The sequence below is a fragment of the Cheilinus undulatus genome, linkage group 5, assembly GCF_018320785.1.
Source record: "Cheilinus undulatus linkage group 5, ASM1832078v1, whole genome shotgun sequence".
In the NCBI taxonomy this organism is placed as follows: Eukaryota; Metazoa; Chordata; class Actinopteri; order Labriformes; family Labridae; genus Cheilinus; species Cheilinus undulatus.
Window position 1 is genome coordinate 41,357,805 of NC_054869.1, and position 14,253 is coordinate 41,372,057.

The window sequence follows — 14,253 nt, forward strand, 5'->3', positions numbered from 1 at the left end:
TGAAAGTTGAAATTTTGGAGAATTTTTCCATTCATTTCAGTGGGCAAAATTTAGCACAAAATGCTGAATATTTGCAAAAATATGAATGATAAGAATGTGAAAAGTCAAAGCAATCATGTCCTGAGTGAGTCCAACATTTCTAGGTTGAATTATAATGGAGTCATAAGGGAAAACTCTGATGAATAATGATGTTCATGGTCAGTAGACAAATGCAGTGAATGCTGCTATATGACACATTAAAGATGAAGTTGTTCCCCAGAAATATGAGAGAACAGGGGTTTGGTTTAACAAAAACAGAATATTTTTTCATGCTTTTCATGAGTGCATGATTTAATTGTCTGGTCTGGATAATTTCCTCCTAATCAGTTATAAGTCACCAAGTTGATATCATTTCATCATTTTTTAAAATCATGGTGAGGTATGAAACTGAGCCAGGGAGCTTGATATGTCTTCTTTAAATTGGAGTAAGTTTTAAATCTTCATTAAATGAGTTTTCAGAGGTGGACAACTTTCAACATATGACAGTTAAAATCAGAACTCCCCCAAATGTCAATCATTAAACCATTTATATTCATGTTACTGTGTTTATTTTGCACTTTGTAGATTTTAAATATGAGATTATTTACATTTTGATGCCGTCTTTGTTGATGTTCATATTCTCTCTCTCTCCTACTTTGAACTGCTGCAAAGCAATTTCTCCTGGGATTAAATTTATCTCTAATGATAAAGTTTATCTTATCTTTCCTTATTATCTGGAATATTAAAGACTAGAGCTTCAATGAGGCATCACTTTCAATTTTTACTTTGAAGATTTATTTCTCAGTGAATTAAAAGTGATCCCAATATTCGTTTAACCGTCATATAAAGGTGGAAAGAAGCAAATAAGCACATTTGAGGAGACGGATCCTGAAAATCTTGGGGATTTTTGCTCAAGTAATGAAAACACCACTAGGGTTGTCAAGACATTTGCTATTTTTACCTCGTTACAAGTTGTGGCTTGCCTTAGGATAGAAACAGCCTAGCCAAAAAAAAAAAAAACAACCGCTCTTTTTGTCTGAAAAGTCTGTGCTAGAATTGTTCTAATACCTGAACTTGCTAAAATGCATTAAAAAAAAAACTAAAACAAAAACTAAAACTCATCTTGACTACACTTCAACAAAATAGGAGACCAGAGCAACCCAAATTTGGGTATTTTCTTGTTTTCTGTGGTCAAAAATTGCAAGTAAACTCATGCAAGCTGTTGAAATTGAACATATTTGTTGATGAATGTTCATAACTGACCCACTATCTTTAGATATTTTTCCCCAAAAACTTGAGTACTTTAGAGGAGACTTTCTAAGAGCCCCATCTGAGGGAACAAATAACAGATAGCAGAAAAAAAGAAGAAAATAGGGGATTAATGCCAGTAGACTTTTCGCTGTTTCTGCAGATTATGATAAACAGTAATGCTGAACAGACTTCTCCTAATCAGGCCATCAAATTTAAGTTTGAATCATTCAAAATATGACCGCCTTTGAACTTACACTGCTGCTTTACAGAGATCACCAAAGTGGAGTTCTGGCAAGGACTTTGCTTTTTTGGCAATTTGGCAAGATTATAATGAGGTTATTTTTCTGATGATGGGCCAAATATAAAACTCATTATTTCAGCTATATAAAAGAGTAAAATCACACGAATGCACGAGCAAACAGGAGACAAAATCACTTTATTTCATACTAAGAAGGAACTAAAATGTTACAAAATGTATATTGAATCTTTATGGTGAGTATAGATAAAAGCAGCTGCTCTGTATCAGCAGAAAAGGTAAACAAATAAATAAATAAGCAAAGGATTGTCTGTTTCATCTGAATTATTGATTCCTCTTACAAATCTTCCCTTTACCACACTCAGGGTCTTGACCTAGTTTCCGTAAAGAGACCCAGCATGTCAGAGCCCTCCAACCCTTCACCTTCACCTCCACCTCATCATCCTCACCCTCAACTCCGGTTGCATTTCTCCGTCCATGTCAGCAACTCAACCTCTAACCTTTTCTCCAATCTCCGCTCATACACGATGTGCCTCTGCTCTAAATTCATAATTGACCCGCTCTCATCAGCTGATAACAATCAGAGAAGATGAAATAAATGTTTGAGTAGCACGATGATGACTCTCTAACAAGCCGGATTCTTAATAATTCAGACGTATTGAATGATAATCTGCAGGATTTAAGCTGTTTTGAAATGGATGTGTTGCATTTTAGGAGAAATATAACAGTTTTTTGGAGCTTTATTGACACTGTAAATTGGTAATCATTTCACGCACGCAGCAGGGTGTATTAACTGTGTGGAGAAATTATAAAAAGCTTAATTATATCACAGGCTATTAACAGTGTAGATATTTTGCTAACTGCTGCCAGGAAATAATGAATGACGTACACAGTACTTTCCAAAAGCCCTCTCTCCTTGATTTACAAATCCTCTTCATCCTTTTGAGGTGGACTGAGCTAAAATCTCTATCTTTTAATGACTCGAAAAAATAAATCTGATGCATACACTAAATTTCCTCTCACACCGCTCCAGAGGAATTCGTCTTGTTGAGTACTTAAGCGTTAAATAACTTCAAAACCCCAATAAATAATTTATTCACAGTGACATTTTCAACGTATGCCACTGCAGTGAACTTCACCAGGGACACAATCCATCACCCGCACTAAATATCTCAGCTTGAACTGATGAGATTTTCCTCTTATTTTTGCTTAGTCATACTCTCAGGGTTCCTTCAACTGGGAAACAGTTGACCAATTTTCCTGTCATGGAATACCTTTTTAAAATAAAAGAAAAGGGCTAAATTTCCTGGAAAAATCTTGTAATATCCTGGAAATTATTGAGATATCTCCTTATTCCACAAAGCAGATGACATTTTCACTTTAAAAGTATATATCTGTACTTTTGAAGTTGGGTTGCAAATGTTACTTGGAAATTATAGTGTGTGCGCTGCCCCTTTAAGAAAGCCTTGCTCAAGCAGGAAAGCTAAGCTGTATAGCACGTTTTAAGTAAATATTGACTTTATAACGCTTTTGGCTCAAATATAATGCTCTATCGAAAATGTTTATATTATGTTATTTTTCACCCAGGAAGCCTCTGTGTTTGGCATTATCGCAACGCAAGTTTCGTATATGTGCAGTGTGTCATTGTCTCCTGATCAGCTATATAAGTCTGCAAGATCGACAAAGACAACAATATACTAACAACAGTTATTTCTGTGCATTTTCCCACTTCAACAGCTGACACAATGTTTTCATAAAGTAAACATATCGTTCCAACTGTTAAATTATCAGCCATTAGAAGAATAAAACCAAGGCCATAAACTTAACTGGAAGACAAATTTCCATTCAGCTCTTCTAGTCTGGGTTTTTTCTATTTATCTTGAAAAGTTGAAGGTCTGTAAGACACCAGCGTTCAGTAAGGCAGGGAACTCTAGATGGGGAGTGATGCAGGCTACAGGCGTCCGTGAGTCACTATCCTTGTTAAGTGTTGTGAAGTCTCGGTCATGACAGCAGTAGCTCTCCTTGTTTATTGGCACGGGCTAACAGTTTCCACACCTATACCACCAGGTAGCTTGCTCTCCAGTTTTCACTGAAGTTGCTTGCCACTCTCGTTCTTCCCACTGAGTCTTCATATGTAGAAGTTGTTCCTCTGTGCACTCATAAAAGTATAGCCTCTTATCCACAGTAGACGGCACGACATCGTCGCTCGAGTCGAAATCACTCATTTTAGTTTTGTTTTAGCCAGAGGTTTAAAAAGTACATGACTATTTTCCTTATTAGCAAGAATAACAAGAGAATAGATCTCCAACCAGGTAAAGCAGTGGTTCTCAAATGGTGTGGAACAGCAAAGTGGTGTGCCTCAAGTCAAGTCAAGATGTGCCTCGGGAATTTGTAAAAGCATATTTGAATATGATCTGTAGAGCCTCTGATGTGTGTTTTTTCCTTCCTCTGCAGGTGATAGAGTGTATAACGCAGGGCAGGGTGCTGCAGCGCCCCAGGACCTGTCCTAAAGAAGTGTATGACCTGATGCTGGGCTGCTGGCAGAGAGAGCCGCACATGAGACTCAACATCAAAGAAATCCACGGTCTGCTCCTGAACCTGGCTAAGGCCTCACCTGTGTACCTGGACATACTGGGCTGAACACGGGAGGACGACGAGGCAGAGATTTAGATGTGTGTGTGTGTACTCCTCTAGCTTAAGAGTGTATGAGCATTTTAAGGGTGCATGCATGTGTGAGTGTTTTTCTGTTGGGGTGACGCCCGTGAATGAAGCGCGTGATCCTCGTGTGAGTGTGCGTGCGAGGTTCCACTGTACAGGATGTGAAGCTATTACCAGACTCTCAAAGGCAATCAAAATATTCCTCATCCCGTCCCCAATCGCCTCGTTCCTTCCTCCAATTTCCTCTCCTTTGTGCATCTCTTCTGCTCCTTCCCTGCTCCGTCCTTCCCAGAGAGACATTTACTGAGAGTAATTTAACTTCAGAGGAGAAAAAAGCTCCTCGCTCTTCTTTTTCGAATGCTTTAAACTGACTTGGGCTTGAAAACCTGATTAAACAGGACTGAAACATTTAGTGACTCATCCCCTCGCTGCCTGTCGGACAACAGGACCCAGAAATTTCAAGGAGCTGGAGGATTTTCATGATTTTTTGCGTGTAAATATGAGACTGTATGACGGCGAGATGGCTCTAGGTGACGTCGAGCCATGACGACACTGTGTTTCCCCTCCAACCCATCTGTTTACCTGTCTATCTGTCTCTCAGTATTAACAGCATTCATATTACTACAGCTAACCATGGGATGATTTTAACAGTACATTTACTACAAGGGAAAAGTAAACACAATCTGGTGTTCTACATGAGACAAAAAAGGGGATTTCTGGAACATTACAGTGCCTGCTGAAGCTGAGCTAAACTTCTGTGATGATATTCACAATGAAACCTGAGGAATTTTACTTTATGTGAATCCTAGATATGTTAAAAAAAAAAAAAAAAAAAAAAAAAGGCTTGAAATATCTGGCACTACTCTGCAGTGAGTGTGGTTACATGGACTCTAGTATCCCGGTTTTGATCTGGTTTTCCAGGTATACTGTTTTGTGTTTGAACATTTAAACATCATATCCCGATTTCAAGAACTTTATAAGTCCTTATCCTGATTTCGAGAGGTTTGCTATTTCAAGGAACTCTGAAAGAAAACAGAATGCAACAGGTGCAACATAAGCAAAGTGACATAGCAAAATAACCATGGCCAAGGCAACAACAGTTTTGCCTTTTATGAGTGTCCCATTTGTACCTTTTACCTGGACCCCTTGCTTTTGAGGGCCCCCTTGCCCCAAGAAACATGGAACAAACCTTTAAAGGTCCCGATACTTCATCAGTACTCGTTGACAGCATTTACACTGACAGACACAATGACAATACCAGAACCTTTTAAGTTCCCGATACTTCATCATTGACAGCATTTACATAATCAGACACAATGACAATACCATTCATTTCTACCTGGAGCCATTTTTTTCGAATACATGTTTGAAAGCAAAAGGACCATCTTACTGATAATTTGCAAGGCATTCAGGGAAATTTTCCGTAACACTTGGTTTGAAGTATGCCTCTTAAAAATCTCAGCTTGAAAGGCCATGTAGCCCTTACCCTCCATTTTAACTAGAAATGGGACACCACATGCAAATTGGGGTAGCAATATGTCTATGGGGCAAGGGATGTTTTGGAATTGAGCCTCAATCTTAAAGGCCCTTTTTTAAGCCCCACCCTTTTTGGTTACTATTGAGCTCAACAGTGCCCACCAACTTTCTGGGCAGCTCTTGTTCTGAAGGCAAAATCTGCTATTCAAATCCCCCATAGACATTTAGCAAAATCCTAATTACAACACTACATGAACCAAGTTGACCATCTACCTGACTACTCATGACTATAAAGCATTTGATTCAGTGCAAAACTGGCAATTGAAAATGGAGAATAAGGCGAAAGGTACTAGACTGTGTACATATTTCTGTACAAGGAGGAAGGAACTACGTATCCCACAATGAAGGTCACGACTTCACCTTAAAGCACTGAAAAGACTTAGCCCAGGGGAAAGATTGTCAAACAGAAGTTTCCTAGCAAGTAACGATGTTCCCAGGCCGCTATTTTCCCAATCGACTAAATGCATATTTAAATCACATGCAATAGACTAGTCGAAAATGCTCATAAAACAGTCCATTTATTACATGCTCATAGTGTGAGTTGGTACATGATTTGAGGCTGCTGTGCCCAGTACAGTGTGGCTGAAGTTAGCAGCTTACTCTGCCAGCCTTCGTTCCTCTTTTTAGAAATACCATGCCTAATGTGGTTACCAATCTCTTCAGCTGAGTAGTTAAACATGAGTATAAACCTTGTGTCCTGTGAAGTGCTCTAGGTAATCTCTAGCAGGAAGGCAGTGGCCTTGAACTGACGCTACAGCAACTAGTAGCAGGAGGCTTCATTACATTTTTAAAAGGGCATTTGACCAGAATTTCAGGCCTGTACTTATAAATAAAAATTGATGTACGATTAATCGACTCATAAATCTTGTGCCTGCTAATTTTATATCCAAATTTAGGTGGCTTACCACACAGATCCACAGTGAGAGTGGGCTCCCTCATTAGTGGGTCAGCAGACTAGAGTGAACTTCAGTTAGAGGTTTAGACGAGTGATAGGATCAAAATTCGAACCTATTCAAGTTTGTTCTGAAGAGGCTAAAGGATGCTGATCTCCCAACATGCTCTGGGGAGCAAGTAAGGTCATGTTTGAAAGTAGTGAAGAAATATTATTACTTAAAAACTAGCATGTAAACAAGAAACGGTTTTCAGGAACCAGGATAGTATTTAACATGTATGCAGGGATATGAATAATAATGTTTCCCTGTGTAAATGTAAATACCATAGTTGAACCTGGGAAAAGGCTTGTAACCATGATGCTTAAGTCCATGTAACTGCACTTAATATTTCCTCATGCAACAAACTGATACATATAAATATATATGCACTCATAGCTGCCTGGTGTTACACTCTTACTTCGCTCAGGCCTCAACCACAGAGCACACGGTAACATGATGACTGTGCTCCCCCTTTCCCCATCCAGCCTCCACCTCAGAGTGACAGATGCTACTTGTGATGTCAAGCGCTCATGTCGGAGGTCAATTGATTGATTTGTACGCAGCTGTCCGACGATGCTGAGGTCTCTGTGTCGGAGGAGGAAGGGGGTGTAAAAGTTGCAGGGGGAGGCTGGGTTTTTAAGTGGTCAGATCTCGGTCGGCCGTGTGGGCGGTGGTGCTGTAGAAGGTGTGGTTCATTTGGTCAACCCATATTAAATCATCAAGGCTTTCAGCACTCAGACATCCTTGAAAACCACATCTGTGCTGGAGGGGGGCGGCAAAACAACACACAAACACACACTATATACCTTACCAGTCATCCCTCCTTCTCCCCACGCACACAAACACACACTAAAAGACACTCAAAACTGTCCAAGAAGGAAATTGAATTGTGCATGTTTTATTATTTGAGCGGTGCAGTGCTTTAGCCGGGCCCAGTCCACTGTAATGGTGTAATGTATATTTCATTACACCCTAATGGGCTCCATTAGCACAGTCTCCTCACAGACATTCAAGACTTATTGTTTTATGGCTGAGAAGGATGGATGGAAGGGTGGAGAGGAGAGGTGAAGGAGAGGAGGAACATGGGAGAAGAGGAGCAGTGGAGAGGAGAAATAAGAGGAGAGGTAATAATGCATATTGGGGAAGAAATGGAGAGGAAAGGAGAGAGTCCCGAACTGAAGCAATGAGGTAGAAATGAGGCAAGGAAAGGTACGAATGGGTCATGAGGAGGAAGAGGAAGGAGGAAGAGGAGGTGTGAAAGTCCTCAGGGAGAAAGTGAAAGTGAGCATCCATCATCGCTGCAGCATATGTTCTGTAAGCCACAACTTCAACCCTCCATCACATTCCTACGTCCAGCCTCAACCGCACACAAACACTCACACTTGCATATTACTGGCAATCCACCAAGAGCTTACACTGAAAATAAACTCAATAATGCACCGCACATCCCCATTATGGAGAACCACTTCACTCACTTACAGCACTGCTCACATAGCTGCTCTTACCGACAAACTGTATATTTACAGCAGCCTACATGCATGCAAGGAAACATGTTTAATCTTTGTTTGGAGTATATTTTACCCAGTTCAGACAAAAGATTACAGACGAGATGGGTTGAAACTCGCAATTGCCCTGTGATGGGCTGCTCTGCAACATTCTGAAAACCTGTCAGTTCACAACACTGCAACTGGAGATGATGCATCGTTTGCACAACAACAACTCAATCCATTTAAAGTGATTTCATAAACAGCTTTGTACACAGAGTACATTTTTTGTCCAGACTTGCCACATGTTAAAAAGTAAATACAATCTTATACTGTCGTAAGCATATTTGCACACTGACATTCATTAGTCAATTTTTCGGAGCATGTTTAATTTTTTTGCATCCATCAACCTATTTAAATACATGACTGGTTTTAATCAGTGCAGCGGCTGCGCTCAAGCCTCACTTTAAACACAGTGATCTGCAGAAGTATTACATGATATAATAAAAAATGAAAGCCAATATTTGTACTCACAGCAACATAACAAATACTGAATCGAAAGTTGCAATTCATCTTTCCAGCTTGGCACAGAGATGTGATATATAAGCTTGTACTCCATGAAAATCAGGGTTTTTTTTTTTAAGTTGGAAAGAACCACCGAATCATCTTCTCTTCGCAGGATAAAACCATTTGCCACATTTTAACATTTTAGTAGTGAATACAAAATAATCAAATCTGACTTGTGTGCAAGGTTTGAGTATGTGGCAATATTTATTGAATTACAGACCCAAAAAATACATGAAAAAATATCAGCCTGTGCAGAGAGCTTTAATCTGTATCTATAATAGAGACAGTACTGCAAATTCACATATTTTTCATGTGTTTTTAGGGTAAACAATGTTATCAGCATGATGTCGGTACCAGCAGATATTAGCTAAACAAGTAAAATATCGGTATCTGCAGTTTTAAGAATTTCTACTGATATTTTGGCTATAAAAATCTGCCTCCATCAGCTGTAAATAATGGCTGTACAAAAAGTTAAGTTAGTGGAGTTTTAGGCCAAACCAACAGACCTATGTCAGCTCAACTATTTTCTTTATCCGTAATTCCTTACACTTTTAAGTGTGTTTCAAGGTCTAAAATTTGTTAAAGGGGACATTTTATGCAAATATCACTTTTTCAGGCTTTTGTAACAAAAATGTGTGCCCTTGGTCTGTCCACAATACCCCCCAAGAATCAGAAAAATCCATTCCCTCCCCCCTCTCTTTCACTCCATCTCAGAAAACGTGTGCTGAAACAAGCCGTCCTCATATTTTACCCTAATGATGTCATGTGGGGAGTTAGCACCGCCTCCACGTTCAGTTGGCCCTCCCCGCTTGGAAGTTCTGTCCTCCTCTCCTGATCCAAGACGATCAGGAGAGCCACATCCATTTCCTGAGAGGGGCGGAGTCAGACAGCTCAGTAAAATTTAAAGCCACAGACACAGCAACAGCTTGTTCTGAGCAGGGCTGAATCAGAGAGTTTTTTAGACATACAAAAATCCGATACTGGAGTGTTTTTTCAGCATCAAACTTCCCAGCTATGTTTTGGGGACCTCTGAGACCAATATAAACTTGTCTTAGGAGGGTAACATATGTCCCCTTTAATCTGTTTATTCTCAAGCTTTAAACTGTGTATTTTAAGGACTGAAGTTCTAGGTCTGACTTTATTCTGTATTGATATTCATATGGTTAAATTTAATTTGTAAATATTGACAAAAATCCAATATCGTGCCTAGTGTTTTTTTCACAACATATATAAACACAAAAGCGCTTTGCTTGCTTTTCCAAGGACAAATCTATCACCTAAAAGCTGTTAGTATCTCCATCCTACCTATGTGTGCAGCTGAAAGAGGAGACAGGAATGTTTACAAGCTGAAGTTTCCGAGTGAAAAGTTTTTAAAAAATTCACATTCATCTGCTTGAAATGTCTCAAAATTGACTGTCTTGGACCTACGGAGCTAAACCGTGTAACATCATTAAAAAGTTTATTCACAGCAATGGCGGCTCAGCTGCAACCGACGCCAGCAACTTTCTAAAATGGTCTCGTCACAAATCTTTCGTCTGATCTGGGCTTTACACAAACCCCTTATGGTTTCACTAACAGCCATTTGATTTACACCCATCTGGAAGTCTTATTTGTTTCTTAACAGCACTTGATGGTATTGATGTTTGTGAACTTAAAAATGTTGGTTTTATTGATTTATAGTATTATTATTTATAAATCAAGAAGCATTTTTGTACATTTCTTTCTATATCTATAGTTGCCTTTTGCAACAAAATGACTGATAATGGTCACTTCTTTAATTTATTATGTTTGAGCAAAGTGTGTAAGATAAATGAGTGTATTTTTATGTCACGCTCCCTCTTAAACAGCTACCTTACCTGTCCTCATGTTAAAAGGACTCTACAGCAGGGATATATACTTACATTTAGCAAAGGTATTGCCTCCTGCAGAGCTCGGATGTGAGGGTTAATGGCCGCAGCGTCCACAAGGCGAGCTAACAAGGTCCTCAAAATCTATCCCTGCTGTACAGTCAAGTGGAGTTTGCACTGAGTGAGTGAGTGAGCGTTGCACTCCGTATGATTCAAAAACTTACAACACAATAACTCTGTGCAATAACAGAGGGCAGGAAGTGTGTGAGCTGGAAATGAACAAGGAGAAACAAACTCATAAAAGCGAGAAGAGAAGGTTGGAGGCAACATCCCAGCTGGCTGCACTGTGTGTACATACCTGCTGTGTTTTTTTTAATAATGAACTGAGGAGACGTTTTGACAGAAAGACGATCTGAGACAATGTTTGTTTTGATGAACACTGTCGGCACAACGCAGGAGAGCTCTGTGAAACTTTCGCGCAACTCCAACTGAAGTTTGGCTGTCTTCGCATCAATGCCTCAGATCAAGGATAACAGTCGAATACAGAAAAAATAAAGGAAAACTGTCTTAAGAATGGACACCTCGGACAAAGAGGGGCTGACAATCACAGACTTCTCTCTTTCTCTCTCTTCTTCAAGTGACCTACTGTAAAATAGACTTACTCAACCAACTTTCCTCTTCTATGCTGCCTATACTGTACGTGATAGTCTTAAACTTTGGTCTCTAAAAGTGCTACTTTTTTCTTTATTTTCTTTTTTGTAAAAATGAAATTACAGCAAGAGGAATGAACAAAAACACAAATGTACAAATGTGAATAAGCTGCTGAAAGAAACAAGCGTCACAAACTGCTGTGTCGGAGACTGTCAGTCACTAGATTGTACTTTTTCTTCTTTTGTCTTAGAAGGGCAGAGAAAATGGGAAAGGCAACATGGGACTCACTTTTGACTTCAAACAAGTGGCAGCCATTTTCTTCTGTCAGTACGCTCATGGTGGGAAGCAAAAATGCTGTTTAACTGCTTTTGCATGTATAGCTTGCAAACCTGATCGAACATATAGTTATTATTTAACCACTTTCCAATTCTTGAACAGGACTAAAAAAAAATTTGATGGTTAAGACATCAGGCCATATTTTAAGGTGAAGCACATTTGATAACTCATAGAAAACTGCCAACATTAGCATTCATCCACTCCTTGGCTAACTGATATCTTCATAATTGAAATAACACCTCTCCTATCATCTAGCTTAGGCAAGTTTACAAATAACATAGCAGGTAAGCTAGTACTTTAATGTCCTAACATAGCAATGTTAGACTGGAATGGCTGTCAAAAGGGAATGTTAGCTAAATGTTAGCTTTTGCTTATAATATTAGCTAATGCGTTTAAGATAAAACCTGACATGCTAGACAGAGTTTCATATATCCATTGCAAAGGACAGTCGATATTTCACATTCATCTGGGAAACTTTACATGCAAAGTGTTTGGGAAGAGCAGGACTTTTGAAACATTCTCAGAACGGAGACATAATGAGAACGTACTAATGCCCACCTTTGGTAGTAACCTGAGCTCAGCCGTAATTTATGAACACTGGACATTGTTGGTGGGTAAAATCGTTCTGTGCTGTTCTTTGCTCATTTTTTAATAAAGATATGAAGTCCACTTCTGATCAACCTGCCGCTTCACTATAAATACATCCAAGCTAATTGCTACACCAATGGCAGCCACTGCTGTCGGCTCTCAGTACAACTAAGCCCCGCCCACAGCTACTGCATCATTCTTCATAAACAACACTGATTGGTCGATCAGATCCATTTTCAAACCTGGCACAATTGTTTCAGATTGGAGCGTTGTAAGATGGATTTGCCTGATGACTGACATAGAATCTGGCTAATCCATGTGCTTTGCAAGTAATTAAAGATAGCCATTAGCCAATATTAAACATTCTTCATTTCAATAGCTGGGTGAGTTATCAGATATTAAGTAATGAATTAGGCCAGCAAAGGCCTTTAGGATAATATTTTGTTTATATGACATGTTCACTTGGAAGTGGCTCCTTGTTGAGTTGTTCAGTATGAACTAATGAGTTAGCAAACATGCTTAAGATAATCTTTTGCTAATCTCAAATATAAGGTAGCTGATAATGAAATGCGCTGTCGTCTTAACCTAAAATATGGCCAGATTTTAATTTTCATCAGCTTTTTAGTTGTTGATTTATCAGGAAGGATTGATCAAATGATCATTTATCATATTGCATATTTTATTGTTTAACTTTTACACCCTTAAACACAAAGGTCTGACATGTAGCAGCATTTGAACTGCCAACCTTGATTGTTACATAAGAGGAAAATGGTTGCTGTGTGATAACAGTGAATTATACAAAATGACATTCAGCTTCCCACAGGGTGCAGAGCGTTTCCACTCCCTGTGGTGTGTGTGTAAATTTGTGTGTTTGTGAAGAAGGCTGATCGATGTCACAAGGAGTCAGGAGGGATTCAGACCCCACCCAAATCCAAGTTCAAATGAGATTCAACAGAGGAATCAGGCATTGATTTGTTGTCGCCGTTCACCAATTCATGACAAATGACTTTACCCACCGAGGTCGTTATTATGGCAGCTAAGATTTATGGAATCACTCAATTGATTTATCTCTGTTTTCAAATCAGCCTCCTCGTAAACACGACTTAACTAAAATTTATGTTTCCAAAAGTATTTCAGCAATATTGACAGACACTTTCTGTCTCTTATCGCCTCATCGTAACCTAAAATATCAGAATGAGTAAAGTTAAACCCTGTGACTCGGTGAATTGAAGCATATCCCACACTCAGATACACATCAGGACTTTGGGCACGTCATGATCCATATCACATTTAATCCCTTCGCTCTCGCACATCACAGTCTGAGCTAATAAAGCTGAAAAAATCAGAAAGGTCATCTCAAAGATTACCTTTGTGCTTGGATGCTTCTGGAGCCGCTGCACCTTGAAGAATGTAAAACCACAAAAAATGCTACTCTGCAAAAAAAGGAAGAAAAAGTGAAAACTGTGATTTGCTATATGCAGTGTATGTGTCATTCAGTATTTGGTTCTGTGCTGTTGTCTCTGTGCTAAAGAGGGTTTTGTTGCTTGTAGAATAAGAAGGATTTTGGTGGATGTTTTGTGGATGTTCGGATTACAAAAGGCTTAAAACAAGACACAGGACAAAATGCTGTGAGGGGTCTGTATGAGAGAGATGTTTCATGTATTTTAATGCATAAAAATGTAAGAACCATCTGTACTGCAAAGCACACAAGGTAATTAAAAGCTGGGACTGAAGCAAGAAATTCTCAGCTGGTACAAACACAAACGCATACACACCAGAGGGAAAGCGATGGTGATATGATTTCTCTCTGAACTTGGACCAGTCTGTCGTGATATAATGTAATTAATAAAAAGTGTTATGTCACATCAAATCTCCTGTGAGTGAATTTACAGAAAAGTTACGTGTGTCGTGGCGTGTGTGAGAGAGAGAGTGACGCCTAGCAAACAGAGAAGCACTGATAAAAAAAAAGAGAAATTGAGGGGCTTTGCAGAAACAGAAGAAGCACTCAGGCATGCTCACGGCAATGTGCGAGAAGCAGAAAAATAAGCTAAATTGAATTCAGTGATAGAGCTGGAGTGTTTGAGTGTTGCCACATCTCTCCCATTCTATTAATCCCAATATAAATCCAG

General features: G+C 39.2%; 1 protein-coding gene across 1 annotated transcript in view; it reads left to right on the top strand.

Moving 5' to 3' along the window:
• Positions 1 to 9,349, top strand: part of ntrk2a (neurotrophic tyrosine kinase, receptor, type 2a) — a 178,664-nt gene extending 169,315 nt beyond the window's left edge. The window contains exon 20 of the mRNA XM_041787159.1: positions 3,980 to 9,349. Coding sequence (XP_041643093.1) covers positions 3,980 to 4,165 — 186 coding nt within the window. The 3' untranslated portion in view covers positions 4,166 to 9,349. The remainder of the gene's footprint in view (positions 1 to 3,979) is intronic.
• The last annotated feature ends 4,904 nt before the right edge of the window (positions 9,350 to 14,253 follow it).